The following is a 16394-nucleotide window of genomic DNA, read 5'->3' on the forward strand; positions in this document are numbered from 1 at the left end:
AACTTATACAGGTTAAAAATGTGCTATGACTTACTCCTGATAGCATGTGATGAGACGAGATAGGTTACCTCTGAAATCTTCCACACAAAAACCCGTAACCCCAGTCTAAGCACAAGAAAACTTACCATTGAAATCTCAACTAAGGGACATTCTACGAAATACCTGATCAGTACTCTAACAAACTGTCAAGGTCACTATCAACAAGGGAAGTCTAAGAAAGTGTCACAGTCCACAGGAGCCTACGAAGATACAATAAATAAATGTAACGTCGAATTTTCTTTGGGATTCTGGAACCAGAAAAGGATACTAAATAAAAATTAAGGAAATCTGAAAAAACTAATGTCAACTTCAGTTGACAATAATGTAAGAACATTGGCTCATTAATTATAACAAATAGGCCATGTTAAAAATAAAGAAAACTGGGAGTGGGATATTTAAGAACTCTTTATTATCTTCACAGTTTTTCTGCAAATCTAATACTGTTCAAAAAAGCTTGTGAAGAAAACAGAATACGACCAGATTTCAGAATTAAATTGCTGACAAATTAAACTTTCATTTTTCCATTTTCTTCATTTATATATTTTGCTTCTGTTTTATCCCAATTAACTTTAGAATACTTGAACAGATAAGAAAGGAATTAAGCCAGTGCACAAATTAAACTTCCATTGATTTTATGCATGTGTTGTTGATTCTCACATACTTGAAACGGTTATTAAATTGGTTAACCAATATACAGAAATAAAATTCTGAACTGAATTGCCTGCATCAGGATTGTCCTTGTTTTAATTTTTTATTTTATAGCAATTGCCATTTCTTTATCAACATTTTACGTTGTAAGTCAGTGTGACCAGTTCTGACAATAAGACCAATAACTTCAATGTTTTTGATCAAGCCAAATATTAGCTCACTTATTTTCCCACTTGTTTAAATGTTAGACGAAATTTGTAATATTCCTTTTCAGTAGGGTATTTTTTCTCCTATTCAGAGTATGTTTTCATCATATTCACTTTCTCAGGCTCTAGAGTTCTTGCTAAAGTTATTATAATAATATCTATATATAACCTGGTTATTCTCAATCAGCTTCACAAATTAAGTCACAACAACTTGTGGGTTTTTTTTTTTCCCAAATGGCTGGAGTGAAGATGAGAAATAACACAAATTAACCCACACATATATTGTACTTTTAAAACCCCAATCTCCTTTTTGCCAGAGGTTAAAATGTTGCTTGATTTAAATTTTTCTTTTTTTGTTTCTTCACCAGCTAATCCTTGGTAAAAATGAAGGAATTAATATCACAGTAATAAATATATGAGTGAGAAAAGAAATAAAACAAAAAGCACTAGACAGTGCAGTATGTAATTCTTAATCAAAACTTGGGGCTAATAAAATTCTAAATGGAATTACATATTGAGTGACACCACGTAGTTTGAGAGGTTTCAATGAATTCTCTCCATTTGGCCAAAGTGAAAACAAAGCCAGGAGTAAAGTTATTTTGTTCCACAAATATCATCAACAATATCCAGAAACTTAATTCATGTGGATTGCCTGCAGCTGTACAGAGAAATCCTTAGGTAGCTTTTACATCAAGTCAAGCAATAGGTCTAATCTGAAATAAATAAATATCTCTTAAACCACGTCTTAAAAGATGCAAAATAAATGCTCAGAAACACTATAATAGTGTTCACAAATTTTGAAAGTGATTGAAATTATGTTCAAGTCAGGAATTATATTGATGGAGCTATCAGAGTGAACAAAAATATGCTAACTCCAAAATATACCACTGAAAAAGGGTATTTTATTCTACACAAATTAAAAAATTTATTTGAAATAAAGTGAATCCTTTGTGTTTTGAATTAATGAACACACATAATAAAAATGAATTTTTTTCATAACTTTTATTAATATATATATTAATAAATAAGAAAACATGCAATACAGAGCCTGAAATAGAACAATTAATACAAGTTTGCTGCTGGATTACATACTGCCATCCTCAGCCATACGATAGCCAACCTTCTTACTTCCAAAGCATGGTTAGAACTGCTTTGGGATACTGTTCACTTTCAGATGCTGTACAATATCACAGAGGAGGAATCTTTCCACAACACAAACATAAATACATATTTTATAAAATTCTTAACATTTTAAGCAGGGATAGCATAAATTTCACACAGTTTACTCCTCAAAAAGTATCACTTACAATCACTAAACAATTGTCATCATTTTTTTTATTTGTGCACATACATTTTTCTGAGCAGATTTTTCATTACTGCTTCTGCTGTTTTCAAGTTGCACTGCTTTTAAAAATTGTATTTACTAAAAGCACATGATGGTTAGTGTAAGAAAGCTACTGTGAAAGAATACTTTAAGGCCTCTGCATAAAATTGATCTGGTGTGGTAATTGGCACATAATATAGAAAGGTTCTTGTAGAAATATATTTCAGCTTCTCTTGCTCCCATGTTTTCCAGGCCAATGGGGCCAGTTGGAAACATTCAACATAGTTTCTAATGATAATGATAAAAATTTTATCTAGACTAACTATAGATTTGGTTTTCAAAAAGTATAAAAGAAAGATAAGAAATAATAATAATGAAAAATATAAATCAGAAGCATATAAATAAAAGTCTAAACAAGTAGATTTTCATAAATGTATATTAGGAAGTACACACAACTTCAGTAATAACATGAAAAAGAAACAAACAAAAAAAAACTAATGTTGAAATATACATGTGAGTAAAACCCCCTTAACTTTCTCAGGATTGAAAAGGATTTTTTTGTGTGTGTGATATGATTACATTTTAAGAACTGAACAATTTGTGATTTTTTTTAGTCTATTTTTTCCCATTTAATGGCTGTGTGTGATAAATATTAGTTTGGGAAGGCAGAGGCTCTTTGTAACTGTTACCATTACACAATAGCACTAACCATTTAACAATCTTTTTTTTTGAACCAAACTTACATAATTAAAAATAAAATGGTAAGTAACTAAATAAGGCTACACAAAATTACTCTCTAAATTTATTACATTGTAGTTATCACATGTAAAAGATAATTTTTAATACACTGACACAATATTAGTTAAAACGAAGATAAAGTTTAGGAAAAGAGTGTGTATGCACGTAGCATAAAGGGACTTAGTATTTGAATACATACTTAACAAGTATAATAGTAATGCGATAGCTAGAAAATTAATAATTACCATCTAATTGAATATGAACACAAAATAGAATAAGTAGTTTGATTGAACCTAGTATTCTCATATAAGACAATCAATTTGAAGTTTTAATTTCAAATAAAACCAAATCCTTCTTTTTAAAACAGGACCACTTTTTGATTGACGGTTAAGACATTTTGCAGTTCTAGGATTACATATTCATACATCACAATAGCCACCTGTGAGCTGTGTCAACCGATGCCTCTGTCTATTCAGTCAAAGAAAGAATTCGTAATGTGATGAAACAGATTTCATCAGATCTGAAGCCCCAGAAGATACAGGTTTCTAGGGTCAGTCCTAGTGGAAGCTTAGAAAGAGAATGCATAGGGGAGAATAACTGGGCTCACTCCCCTTGCCTCTTTGGCTACTCTCAGCCTGCTTCCATTCAAAGCCTCTCTGGTACAAACCAAGAAGAGGGTGCCCAGTCCTTTAATATTCTAAACGCAAATCTAAGTCTGATTATAAAATCAGAGTTAGAAAGGGTAATAAAAGCATATTGGTTCATTCCTATATCTATAGGAAAGGTGTCAAAACTTCGCAAGTTTTCAGATATGAGGATTTAAGAACCTCCCAAGTAACTCAGTAAATTATACTATCAGAAGAAAAATCCCGAATATCCAACTTGGGGTCCTATTCGATTTTCATTAACATAGATAGTAACCATTGAGATGCCTGATAAGTTATTTAGTAATCATCTTTCAGCCTCTTCCTTTTATATCGGTTAAAAGTGTCTGTCTGTGTGTGTGTGTGTGTGTGTGTGTGTGTGTGTGTAGAACATAATGAAATTAAAGGTATGCAGAGAGAAAATGTGAAAATAATTAAAATACAAGAAAAAATCTTATTCACATAATCTTTACAAGTTTTTGGAGGCAAAAAATGTTCTAAAATCTACTGTAAGCACTGATTTTTGTGATTATTTTTTCTTTTTTTATCTTCCTCAAGTTCAAAATTTTCATCAACAACAATAGCAACAATATCAACACATTTATATAATAATAAACTTTCAAATATCATCAGTCCTTCAGGATTCACATGCACCTGGAAAACCAGTATGCTCCAAATCCCTTGGAACATCAACAAACACAAAAGAAAAATAAATATTAATTAATTGTATTAATTCTGCACACCCAATCAAATATGATTTAAGGAGCTTTACAATCGACGGAATAATATGTATTCTGAAAACGGCACTTAACCTGCTGGGCACATGAAAAGCTTTCTCCAGATTCAGTGGAGAGCCTCACTAATGAAATTATGCAATTACCACAGTTTATGTTACAAAATTTATACACAGTTTAGTTGTAAATTAAATATCAAGTTACATATGACAAAATCTATGTCTAACTTAATCAATAGGAGATATTCACTCCTCCCGACTGCCCTCATTAAACATCAATTGGTTTAGTGTTACACTGAAACAAGATATTTTCTCAGTTTTACTATGGAAGAAAAATAAATTGGTGCTGTTTCTGTAAATTTATGAAATATGCACATAGAAGATAATGGCCAGTTAAGAAGATAAAAGAAAAAAAGTAAAGAACAGGCAACAGAAGAAAACTAATGTTTTCTCTGAGTAATACTGTTTCTTTGCTTAGAAGGACATGTTTTACATTATATATGAGATTTTCTTTTCTTTTGTTTTGTGTATATTCTTGTTGACTGCAAGAAGCAGTCATGAGCCTTATTTCTCCCTCTGTATTTTTCCTTAAAATTCTATGTTTGATGTAGGTTTAGAATCACATTTCTTAAAAAGTTTGTTCCTGACTTTCCTGTTGTTATTAGTCATTTTATTCAGTAAGTTGAGCTAGAATAAGAAAAATCCCTTAGTCTTGTAGATTTAGTATACGGTTTTATGTACAGTTATATGTATTTGTTTGTTATTTTTACTGAACACCCTTTGGTAACAGCCTATTGAGCTGTCAAATCAACGTTTAAATCTTCCTGAGTTTCTCTACAAAATAGTAGTTTACAGTCAACACTGTAAGTGACTCGTGCATTGAATGCATCCACCTCCTTTTAATTTTCTAGACTGTTACAAATTCCCCTAAGTAAAGATCCAAATAATAATGGACTACAGGCTTAGAATGGCAGATATAGTTTTATTTCTGATGTACTTTACACTACACTATTAAAGTAAAAAGAGGCCCTTTTTAGCAAATAGTTGCCTAACTTGGGCAGTTATTGCACTTTTGTGTCTCGGACTCTACTAAAGAGTAGAGAAATAGGTTATAAACCTAGATCTGTACAGTTTATATATATTCTTTATTGAAAATGTATATACAAATTATATCAACATTATAGTATTGGAATAAAGTAGAAAATATAAAAGCAGAGACAGAGACACAAATCACACGCGGTATTTACACTACCTACTGTGTATTTTGAAGGGAAAAACACTAAAAACAACAACAAAAAAAACTGAAAGCAACAAATAAAACTCAAACAAAAAGCCAAAAAAAAAAATAACGCTAGAGTATGTACACCTTTTAATATTACCTGAAGAAAAGTTAAGATAAACTAAAGGTAAACTTGGAAAATAAGCTATTTCTAGGCTTTCCATTTGCTACATACTGGTTCCACACAATCACAAAGGGAAAAAAAATCAGTAATATTGCACATGGTGACAAAAAACAACAGCAAAAATACTGTACATCAGAAATAGTACACACTGTCATGATAAGCCTTACTGTACAAGGGGATGCAAATTGTTAAATTCCTTTTCTTTTTAAATACACATTCTGAATTAAACAAATTGCAATTTTTTGTTGTTAACAACTTTCGACTAAGGGTCTAGCTCTGGACTTATTCTGGTATCTGTTTCTATTTACATAGCTATTTACAAACCTGATAATCAGAATACTCATTGAAATTGTATCTGAAATTTTGACTACATACATCTTTTCTGAAAGTTTGAAATAACTATTCTAGCTTTACAAGGGATGTTCTTCCATAATGGGGGAATCAGGACTAGAGGGTCTGGCCTGTTGGCCTGGAGTGAAGGTTGTCAAAGGAATGACTTTAATTGAATCATCACTGGGATGTAGTCTTTCAGACATGGTATAAAACTGAGATGTTGCACTACCTTGCACTCCCTGATCAACAGAGCATAGTCCGTCAGCACCTTGCACCCGACCTTGCTGCAAACTCACTGACGTTTGGGCCTGGCTGAGATGGAGGGCAGTAACCTGTGGCAGAGGAGAGCTGTGGCAGATTGCAGCAGCCTGTGCTAAAGGAGGGCTGTAGCAGAGGACTGAGGCCTGTGCTGACGGTGGGCTGTGGCAAAGTGCAGTGACCTGCACTAGCGGACGACTGTGGCGGAGAGCAGACGCCTGTATCGGTGGAGGGCTGTGGCACAATGCGACGGTCTGTGTCACTGGAGGGCTGTGGCAGAGAGCAACGGTCTGTGTCACCGGTGGGCTGTGGTCGGGAGTAGAGGCCTGTGACAGTGGCGGGCTGTGGCAGAGAGCAGAGGCCTGTGCTTGCGAAGAACTGGAATGGGTCAGAGATGCCGGCATCCAGCAGGCATCAGAATGACCCAAGATGAGACATTCTTGAGTGCAGGTATCGGAGGCCTCTTCCACAGTTGGCTGGACAGTTATTTCTGCAGCTGTTGGAATGAGGAAACAAACAATAAAATTTATATTTCAAAGGCATATTTTTATTAGCTACTTAAGTAACATTGTAACAAAGAAAGGTAATAACCTATATACAAACTCATTAGAGACTTCCATTATTTACAGAGTTAGGATTTTTAATTTGTCGAGACATAATTCCTAGGGAAGTATAAATGACTTGGAGTGGGTGGATGAGATTTCATTATTATAATTAGGATCTTTTGGCCTAGTCTCCCAATTGTAGGTATTTTTTATTTTATTTGTGACCCTCAAGGGAAACTATGCTCATTCATCAAAACGTGTAAGTCAGCTGAAATATGGCTTCTAACTAGCACTTAGAGAGGACATAAAAGTAAAATGAATAAGAAAACAAATTAAAAGAATATATAATGAACTAATTATATCTAAAAAATAGTTGAGAATAAATTACATAAATTTGGAAATGTAGTTTATTTAACTATGACTTAGTTTCAAGAATAAAATATAGTTGCAATTGTTTTAAAGATAATTAATTTCTGTATTTTTCATTTTCTGAAATAATCATAAAATCGAGGTTAGCAACATAATAAATTAGAGATCCAAGTACTTAGCTATAAACTATAATAGCTTGTAATACTTTTATAGCATTTCTGTATAGTCCTCAAATGTCAATAGATAATAAGACATCAATAAAAATATTATACAAATTTTAGTAAAATAGAGATTGAGTTACCATATCTATATAAAGTTTACTTGAGAGCAAGAAATACTATCTAGTATAAATAAGTACATTATATAACAACAAAAAGACCAATTCTCCAAGAAGACATATGAATCCTAAGTGTGTATGCACCTTACAACAGAGCTTCAAAATATGAGAAGCAAAATAAGCTACAAATGAAAGGAGAAATAGACATATCCACAGTTACACTTGGACACTACAATACTTTTTAGAACTTGATGGAAAAAATAGAAAATCAGTAAACACATAGAAGACTTGAAGAATACAATCAACCAGTTATATCAAAACTAATATTAGTAGAACTATCCAATCTTAGCAAATTAGAAACCGGGGAATATCTTCAAATTGACATGCAGGTTCTACAAAAAGATAGCAACTGACACTATATTTAAAGGTTAAATATTGATTACCTTTCCCCCAAAATCAGAAACAGTAAAGTTGACACCACTCCTATTTGACATAATATTGTAAGTTCTAGCCAATGAAATAAAGCAAGAAAAATAAATGAAAGACATACAGATTGAAAATAAACAAATAACACTGTATCTATTCACAGACACGTTTAGGTATATATCTACAAAATGTGTGTTGTATCTGTGTGCTTCAAATTTTTTTTTTAAATGATGAAAAATAAAGAAGATCTAAAGAAATAGAGAGATATGCCATGTTCAATAGCTTGGAATACTCAATATTGTTATGATGTCAGTGGTTTCACAATTGATCTGTAAACTCAACATAATCTAAACAAAAAAAAATCTTAGATGGATTTTCTGTTTTTGTAGATATCAACAAGTTGACACTTTAATTTATAGTGAAAGATAAAGGAATTAGACTAGACAATCAATTTTGATTTAAAAAAAATCTATTTGTGGACTCACATGATCTGATTTCAAGATTTACTATAAAATATACCTAATCATTACAGTGTAATATTAGCAAAGTGATTAACAAAAATAGAATAATCAGTCCAGAAATAGATTCACAAAAATATAAAGTGATTTTCAATGAAGGTCTGAATTCAATTGAGAAAGTATAGACTTTTCAACAAATGGCAATAGAATGATTAAAGGTTATAAACAAAAAATTAAGACTTGACCCACATTTTTAATCTTATAAAATAATCAACTTGGAATCAACCAAAAGTCTAAATGTAAAACTCTACAATCTCTATTAGAAAATATTGGATAAAATTTTTGTTACTATGGGTTAGGCAGCATTCTTAACTGCAACATCAAAAGCACAATTTATTTTTAAAAACATAGTAAGTTAAACCTAAAATGCAATTAAAAATAAATAAATAAATAAATAAAAATATAAAATAAAAATAAAAATAATAATAAGTTGAATTTATTTGTAATTAAAAATATTTACTTTGCAAAAGGTAATGTAAACAAATGAAAAGGCAAGCCACAGACTGAGTAAAAATATTTGCCAATCACATTTCTTACAAGAGGTTTCTATATTTTGAAAAGGATGTAAACTAACTGTAATAACAGATTATTTTTCCAGGATGACAGATTAAAGCCTTTTATCATGCCTCAGTGACTTGGAAATAACAAGACAGTATGTAAAGAGCAACTTTGTAAACTTTAATTCAAGAAGAAAAATGAGAATCCACCAGTATTTTGAAGGGTGCTCCAGGCCCCAGGGAGGAGAATGTGGGCAAACAGTCCATGTGATGGCATCCAGTTGATAAAAGTAAGTGAAGCCCCAGTACATGAGAGAGGCAGAGAGCCTCCCTCTGACTCACCTTTCAACTGGGGATCTGAGCAACCCAAGAGGAGGGAGAATATTTTGTTTCTTTAAAGTCCTGGTGTTAACTTGGGGAGAGGCTTGGAGACCTGTGAGGGAAAAACACCAGGAAAAACTACAGACATTTGCCCAGGCTGAGGACTGAAAGCAGGATGCCATTTTCAATCCAGGCACATACAAAATCAGCCATTCCTTTGAGACCTAGCAGCATGGCCGTGCAGGTATTTTAGTCTCAGGTCAGAAATTGGAACACCTGCTCTGGAGCAGGGTAGGGGCCTCCATAGCCAGAATTGTAGAAAGCACCACAGCAGTAGGCACCAGAATTGTATGCTCCCCTGTTGAAGCCCTGGGGCAGGAGAAGAGCTGCTATAGCTGTAGTTTCTCCTGAGTGATGACACTTTCATTCAAGGCCAGCTGGCAACCTGAAACTGACCTGCATATGCCATTAATGGGTGCCCCAGCATGCTCCCTTGAGATTGTAGTATAGCAGGACCCTCTCTGTTCCACCTCCATGCAGAAATCCAAGCATTTGGAGCACCCACTTGCTCGAATCAGCAATCTGAGTTGCCCCACTCTTCATTGGCATAAATTGTGGTATAGCAGGCACTTTGCACTTAATGCCCAAACAGATCTCCAGGTATTTATTTGAAGCACCTCCTCACCTGGATCAACAGCCTTAGCTGCCCCTGTTTCTGTGCATAGATGGTGATGCAGTGGGGCTTTCATCACAACACATGCAGACAGATCTCCAGGAATTTGGAGTACTTGCTCACATGGACTAGTAGCCTGAACAACCCCACCCTTTTTGGGCATGGATCATTGTGCAGTCAGGCCATCTACACTTTACGCCCATTCAGATCTTCAGACGTTCAGAGCACCCACTCACCTGGTTCAGCAACCTGGAGCTGCCCCACACCTACTGTGCAGAGATCTTGATGAAGGGTGGCTCTCTCTGCTTCATACACAGGCAACTCTCTCTGTTCCATACCAAGGCATATCTCCAGGCATCTGGAGCACTAGCTCTTCTGGATTAGAAATTTAGGCCTCCTCTAATCCCTGTCCAGAGAACTTGGGGCTCAGGAGGTCTCCCAGCTCCATGCCTAGGCAGACCTTTGGATCCTTGCTAAGTGCTGGTGCTTGTGCCTGACATCCGGGGACATTTAGGCAGGCCACACCCATCTTGCACCTGCCCCAACATAGTGCTGAGCAAGGAGCTCAGACAACTGTGTACTGCACATATCAGCCCATTGCCTTAGAAGACAGAGAGCTTTTCCCAGTAAACAAGGATCAGTATAAATCCAGCCACATCAGCTATAGCCAGCTCTCACCCACAAGTAACATCTATGGGCTTGTAGGTTGAACTACATACATCAATATAAAATCTGCCAATGAAAGTACATAGTGTTATAGAAGCAAAGCCAATTGAACATACCCAGCATTCACTACAGTCACACCCTGCAGGGAGGAGAGGAAAGGGAAAGGGAAAGGGAAAGGGAAAGGAAAAAAAAAAAAAAAAAACCATGTTATACTGAAATAAAGAAAAAAAATCCTACTCACACAAAATTTCAAAAATTAGAAGTGCTAACATTCTCAGATGAGAAGAAACCAATGCAAGAATTTTAGCACTATAAAAATATGAATGCAGTGACATCACCATAAAATTGCAGTACCTCTCCACCAATGGTTCTTAACCAAAATGTAAATGCAGAAATGACAGATAAAGAATTCAAAGCCTGGACTTCAAGGAAGCTCAGTGAGATCCAAGATAAGTTGAAAATTAATACAAAGAACTTCTAAAGCAATCCAGGAAATAAAAAAAGAGATAAACATCTTGAAAGAAAGCAATCAGAACTTCTAGATTTGAAAAAGTAACTTAAGGAATTTTAAAATACAACTGAAAGCTTTATCAACAGATAAAGTTTTATCTACCAAGCAGCAGAACAAATTTTAGAGTTTGAAGACTAGTATTTTGAAATAACATAGCCAGATAAAAATAAACAGAATTTTAAGAAATAAATAATGTTTTTGAAAAATGTTAGACAATGTAAAGTGAACAAACCTACAAATTACTGGCATACCTGAGAAAGCAGCAGACAATGTAGGTAACTTGGAAAACAATATTTGGGGTAATAATTTAATAAATGTTCTCCATTCTTGCTAGAAAGACAGATATTCAAATTCAAAAAAATCCAGAAAACACCTGACAGATATTATACAAAATGAGCATCACCAAAGCGTATAGTCAGTCACAAGACTGTCGAAGGTCAACACTAAAGAAAAAAGTCTTAAAGACAACTAGAGTAAAAGGTCAGATCACATACAAATAAAGCCTATCAGGCTAACAATGAACTTCTAAGCAGAAACCTTACAAGCTAACAGAAATTGGGGGCCAATTTTTAATATTCTTAAAAACAAGAAATTTAAACCAGGAATTTTATATCCCACCAAACTATGCTTCATAAGCAAAGGAGAAGTAAACTATTTTACAGACAAGCAAGTCCTGAGAAACTTTGTTACCACTAGGCCAGCCTTACAAGAGATTATTGAGAAAGTTCTAAACATACCAGCTACCAGGAAAACAAACAAATATATAGCCCAAAGACCCTATAAAGCAACCACAACATAGGAGACACAAAGCAAACAGCTAACAACTTCATGAAAGGATTAAAGCCTCAGATATCAATATTAACTTTGAATTTAAATGGCACAAATGTCCTATTTAAAAGATACAGTGTAACAAGCTGCATAAAAAAGCCCTATCAGTCTGCTGTCTTCAACAGACCCAATTCACATGCATAAACATCCATAGACTCAAAGTAAAGATCTAGAGAAAGATCTACAACGGAAACAGAACACAATAAGAACAGGGATTGCTATTCTCACAACAGATAAAACAGAGTTTAAAGCAATAACAAAAAAAAGGGCATTACATAATGGTAAAGGGTTCAATTCAACAAGAAGACTTAACTACACACATATCTATGTGCTCAGCATTAGAGCACCCAGATTTATAAAACAAGTTTTTCTTGATCTACAAAAAGACTTAGAAAGCCACACAATAATAATGGGGGACGTCAACATCCAACTGACAGCATTAGACAGATCATCAAGACAGAAAACTAACAAAGAAATTTTGGACTTGAATTTGATACTTAACCAATTGGACCTCATAAACATCTAGAGAATACTCTACCCAATAACCACAGAATATACATTCTTCTCTTCTACACATTGAACATACACTAAAGGTCAACCATATTCTTGCCCATAAAGCAAATCTCAATAGATTAAAAAAAAATTGAAATTATACAAACCATTGAAAAAAAAAAAACAAGATTGACAGGCTACTAGCTAGATGAACAGGAGAAGATCCAAATAAGTACAGTCACAATAGACAAAGGTGATATTACAACTGATCCCACAGGAATTCAAAAGATCCTCAGAAAATATAAACATCTCTTTAGACACAAAATAGAAAATTTAGAGGAAATAGAGAAATTGCTGGAAGCACACAATCACCCAAGATTGAATCAGGAAGAGATTGAAACCTTGAACAGATCAATGCTGAGTTTTGAGACTGAATCAGTAATTTTAAAAACTACCAAACAAACCAAAAGCAAAACCCAGACCAGTTGGATTTACAGCCAAATTGTTCCAGACATACAAAAAAGAGATGTTACCAATGCTACTGAAACTATGCAAAAAAAAAAACCGAAAAACAAAAACAAAAAAAAAAATTCAAGTAGTAGGAACTCCTCCCTAACTGCTTCTATGAGGTCAACATCATCCTGATACCAAAACCTGGCAAAGACACAACAAAAAGTGAAAATTATAGGCCAATATCTCTGATTAACAAAGACACAAAAATTATCAAAAAAATATTAGCAAACTGAATCCAACAGCACTTCAAAAAATTAATAGATTGTGATGACTGTGATCAAGTAGACTTCATTCTTGGGATGCAAGCTTGGTTCAACATATGCAATCAATAAATGTGATTCACTGCATAGACAGCAGTAAATTTTAAAAAACCATATGTTAATCTCAATAGACACATAAATGGCTTTTGGTAAAATCCAGCATCTCTTCATAATAAAAATTTTCAAATATTAGGCACTGAAGGAACACACCTTAAAGTAACAAGAGTTATCTATGACAAACTCACAGCCAATATCATACTAAACAGGCAAAAATTGGAAGCATTCTTCTTGAAAAATAGAATAAGAAAAGGATGCCCGTCTTCAGCACTCCTATTCAACACATTACCGGAAGTTCTAGACAGAGAAATCCAGAAAGATAAAGAATTAAAGGCATCTAATCAGAAAAAGAAGATGTTAACCTAACTCTATTTGTGGCCAGTAGTATTCTATATGTAGAAAACCCTAAAGAGCATTGAAAGTTTCCTGAACCAAAAAATTCAGCAAAGTTTCAGGATACAAAATCAATGTGCAAAAATCAGTAGGATTTCTATATACTAATAATATTAAAGCTGAGTGCTGAATCAAGAATAGAATTGTATTTGCAATAGCCAAAAAAAAAAAGCTAGAAATGCATCTAATCAAGTCAGCAAGAGATTTGTACAAGAAGACTACAAAATACTGCTAAAAGAAATCATAGATGACACAAACAAATGAAAAACTATTCTATGCCCATGGATTAGAATAAATATAAAAATGGCCAAAGCAAAATTCAGATTCAACACTCTTCCTATCAAACTACCAAAGTCATTTTTCCAGAATTTGGGAAAGAAAAAACTGTTCTAAAATTTATTTGTAACCACACAATAAGCCAAATAGCCAAAGTAATCCTAAGCAAAAAGAAGAAAGCTGGAGGCATGACATTATCTGATTTCAAACTGTACTGTAAGGTTACAGTAATAAAAAGAGCATGGTACTGATACAAAAGCAAACACATAGACCAATGGAACAGAAATAAAGGACACAGAAATAAAGTTGCAAACCTGCAGCCATCTAATATTTGACAAAGTTAACATAATTAAGCAATGGGGGAAAAAACTTATTATTCAATATATTGTGCTGGGATATTTGACTAGCCACATGCAAAAGAATGAAACTGGACCCTCATCTATCACCATAAACAAAAATTAACCAAAGATGAATTACAGATTTAAAATGTGAGACCAAAAACTAAGAATTCTTGAAGGAACCATATAAAACATCATTCTGGACATCAGTCTTGGCAAATCATTTATGACTAAATCCTCAAAAGCAATCGCAGCAAAAATAAAAATTGACAAATGGTACCTAATTAAACTAAAGAGCTTCTGCAAAGCAAAATAAGCTACCAACCAAGCAGACAACCTATAGAATGGGAGAAAATATGCCCAAACTATACATTCAGCAAAGGTCTACTATCTAGAATCTATAAGGAACTTAAACAACAAGCAAAAACCAAAATAATCCATTCAAAAGTGGGCAAAAGATAAACAGACACTTCTCAAAAGAAGACATACAAGGGGCCAACAAATATATGAGAAAATATTCCATATCACTCTTCATCAGATAAATGCAATTCAAAACCACAATGAGAATCTATCTCACACCAGTCGGAATAGCTATTATCCAAAGTCAAAAACCAACAGATGCTGATAAGGTGGTGGAGAAAAGAGAATTTTTATACACTGTTGATGGGAATGTAAATTAATTCAGCCTTTGTGGAGAGCATTTTGAAGATTTCTCAAAGAACACAAAACAATTACCATGCAACCCAGCAAATCTCATTACTGTATATATATCCAAAAGAAAACAAATTGTTCTACCAAGAAAGACACATCCACTTGCATGATGACACAGCACTATTCATAATAGCAAAAACATGGAGTCAACCCAGGTGCCCATCAATGGATCAATGGTGGACTGAATTTCTTAAATGTAACATACATATACTATAGGATATACGCAGTCTTAAAAAGAACAAACTATATTATTTGCAGCAACATGGATGCAGCTGGAGGCCATTATCCTAAGCAAATTAACACAGAAACAGAAAGCCAAATACCACATGTTCTCCCTTATAAGTAGAAGCTAAATATTGGGTACTCATGAAAATAAAGACGGCAACAATAGACATTGAGGGGTATTAGACCGGGGAGAGATGGGAGAAAGGATTGAAGAACTATGAATATGATGGGATTATTTATACCCCAAACCTCAGCATCACGCAATATACACAGGTAACAAATCTGCACATGTACCCCCTGAATCAAAAATAATAGTTGAAATTTAAAAAAATTAAAAACAATAAGAAAATAAAGAACTCAATTAAAAAACTGGCAAAGGATCTGTATAGACACTCTAACAAGGAAGATATGAATATGTCAGATAAACATATAAATAGAGGCTCAGCACAGTCAGACATTGAAAAAATGCAAATTAAAAACACAAAGAGATACCATTCAATTTGAGTGATTAAAAGAAAGAACTAAAAATACCAAGTGCTGGTAAGTATTCCAAACATCTGGAATCTTCAATTAATGCTGCTGCTGACACAGAATCGCACAGGGAATTTAGATAACAGTTTGTCAAATTCCTATAAAGCTACACATAGACATGAAAAACAAAAACAGAAGAAAACCAGCAATCTCAGTCCTGCACATTTATGCAAAATATTTGAAAACTTATGTTAACATAGAAATTTATATGTTCAGGTTAAACAGCATTATTAATAATCACCAAAAAGTAGAAACAACCCTTACTGTTTTTCAGCTGGTAAAAGATGAACTGTATCATAGCCATACACTGAAGTACTACTCATCAATAAAAAGGAGCATATTGATTCTTAGAGCAATATGGATGAATCTCAAATGAATTTTGTTAAATGAAAGAAACCATAATCAAGAGTCTACATCATGTATGATTTCTGTTACATAATATTCTGGAAGTGGCAAGCTTACAGGGCTGGAAAACCTATTGATGATTGTCAGGAGCTGGGAATTAAGGTAATGTTGACTAGCAGAGCAGCACAAAGAAATTTTAGGAATAATGAAAGTGTTTTCTACATGAAAATTGTGATGGATATATGATTGCAGGCATTTGTCAAAACTGGTAGAACTATAGAACGTGAGTGAATTTT

The 16394-nt window shown here is 33.8% G+C and overlaps 1 protein-coding gene across 2 annotated transcripts in view; it reads right to left on the reverse strand.

The window, feature by feature from the left end:
• Window positions 1–1888: 1888 nt before the first annotated feature.
• The window catches only part of PCDH11X (protocadherin 11 X-linked), an 826171-nt gene continuing 811665 nt past the window's right edge, over window positions 1889–16394 (reverse strand). For both annotated transcript variants that reach the window (XM_012464585.2, XM_012464595.2), the window contains exon 8: window positions 1889–6822. In XM_012464585.2, coding sequence (XP_012320008.1) covers window positions 6146–6822 — 677 coding nt within the window. In that variant the 3' untranslated portion in view covers window positions 1889–6145. The remainder of the gene's footprint in view (window positions 6823–16394) is intronic.

The sequence above is a fragment of the Aotus nancymaae genome, unplaced genomic scaffold (genome assembly GCF_030222135.1).
Source record: "Aotus nancymaae isolate 86718 unplaced genomic scaffold, 86718_ANA_hifiasm-v0.15.2.pri h1tg000004l, whole genome shotgun sequence".
NCBI lineage: Eukaryota > Metazoa > Chordata > Mammalia > Primates > Aotidae > Aotus > Aotus nancymaae.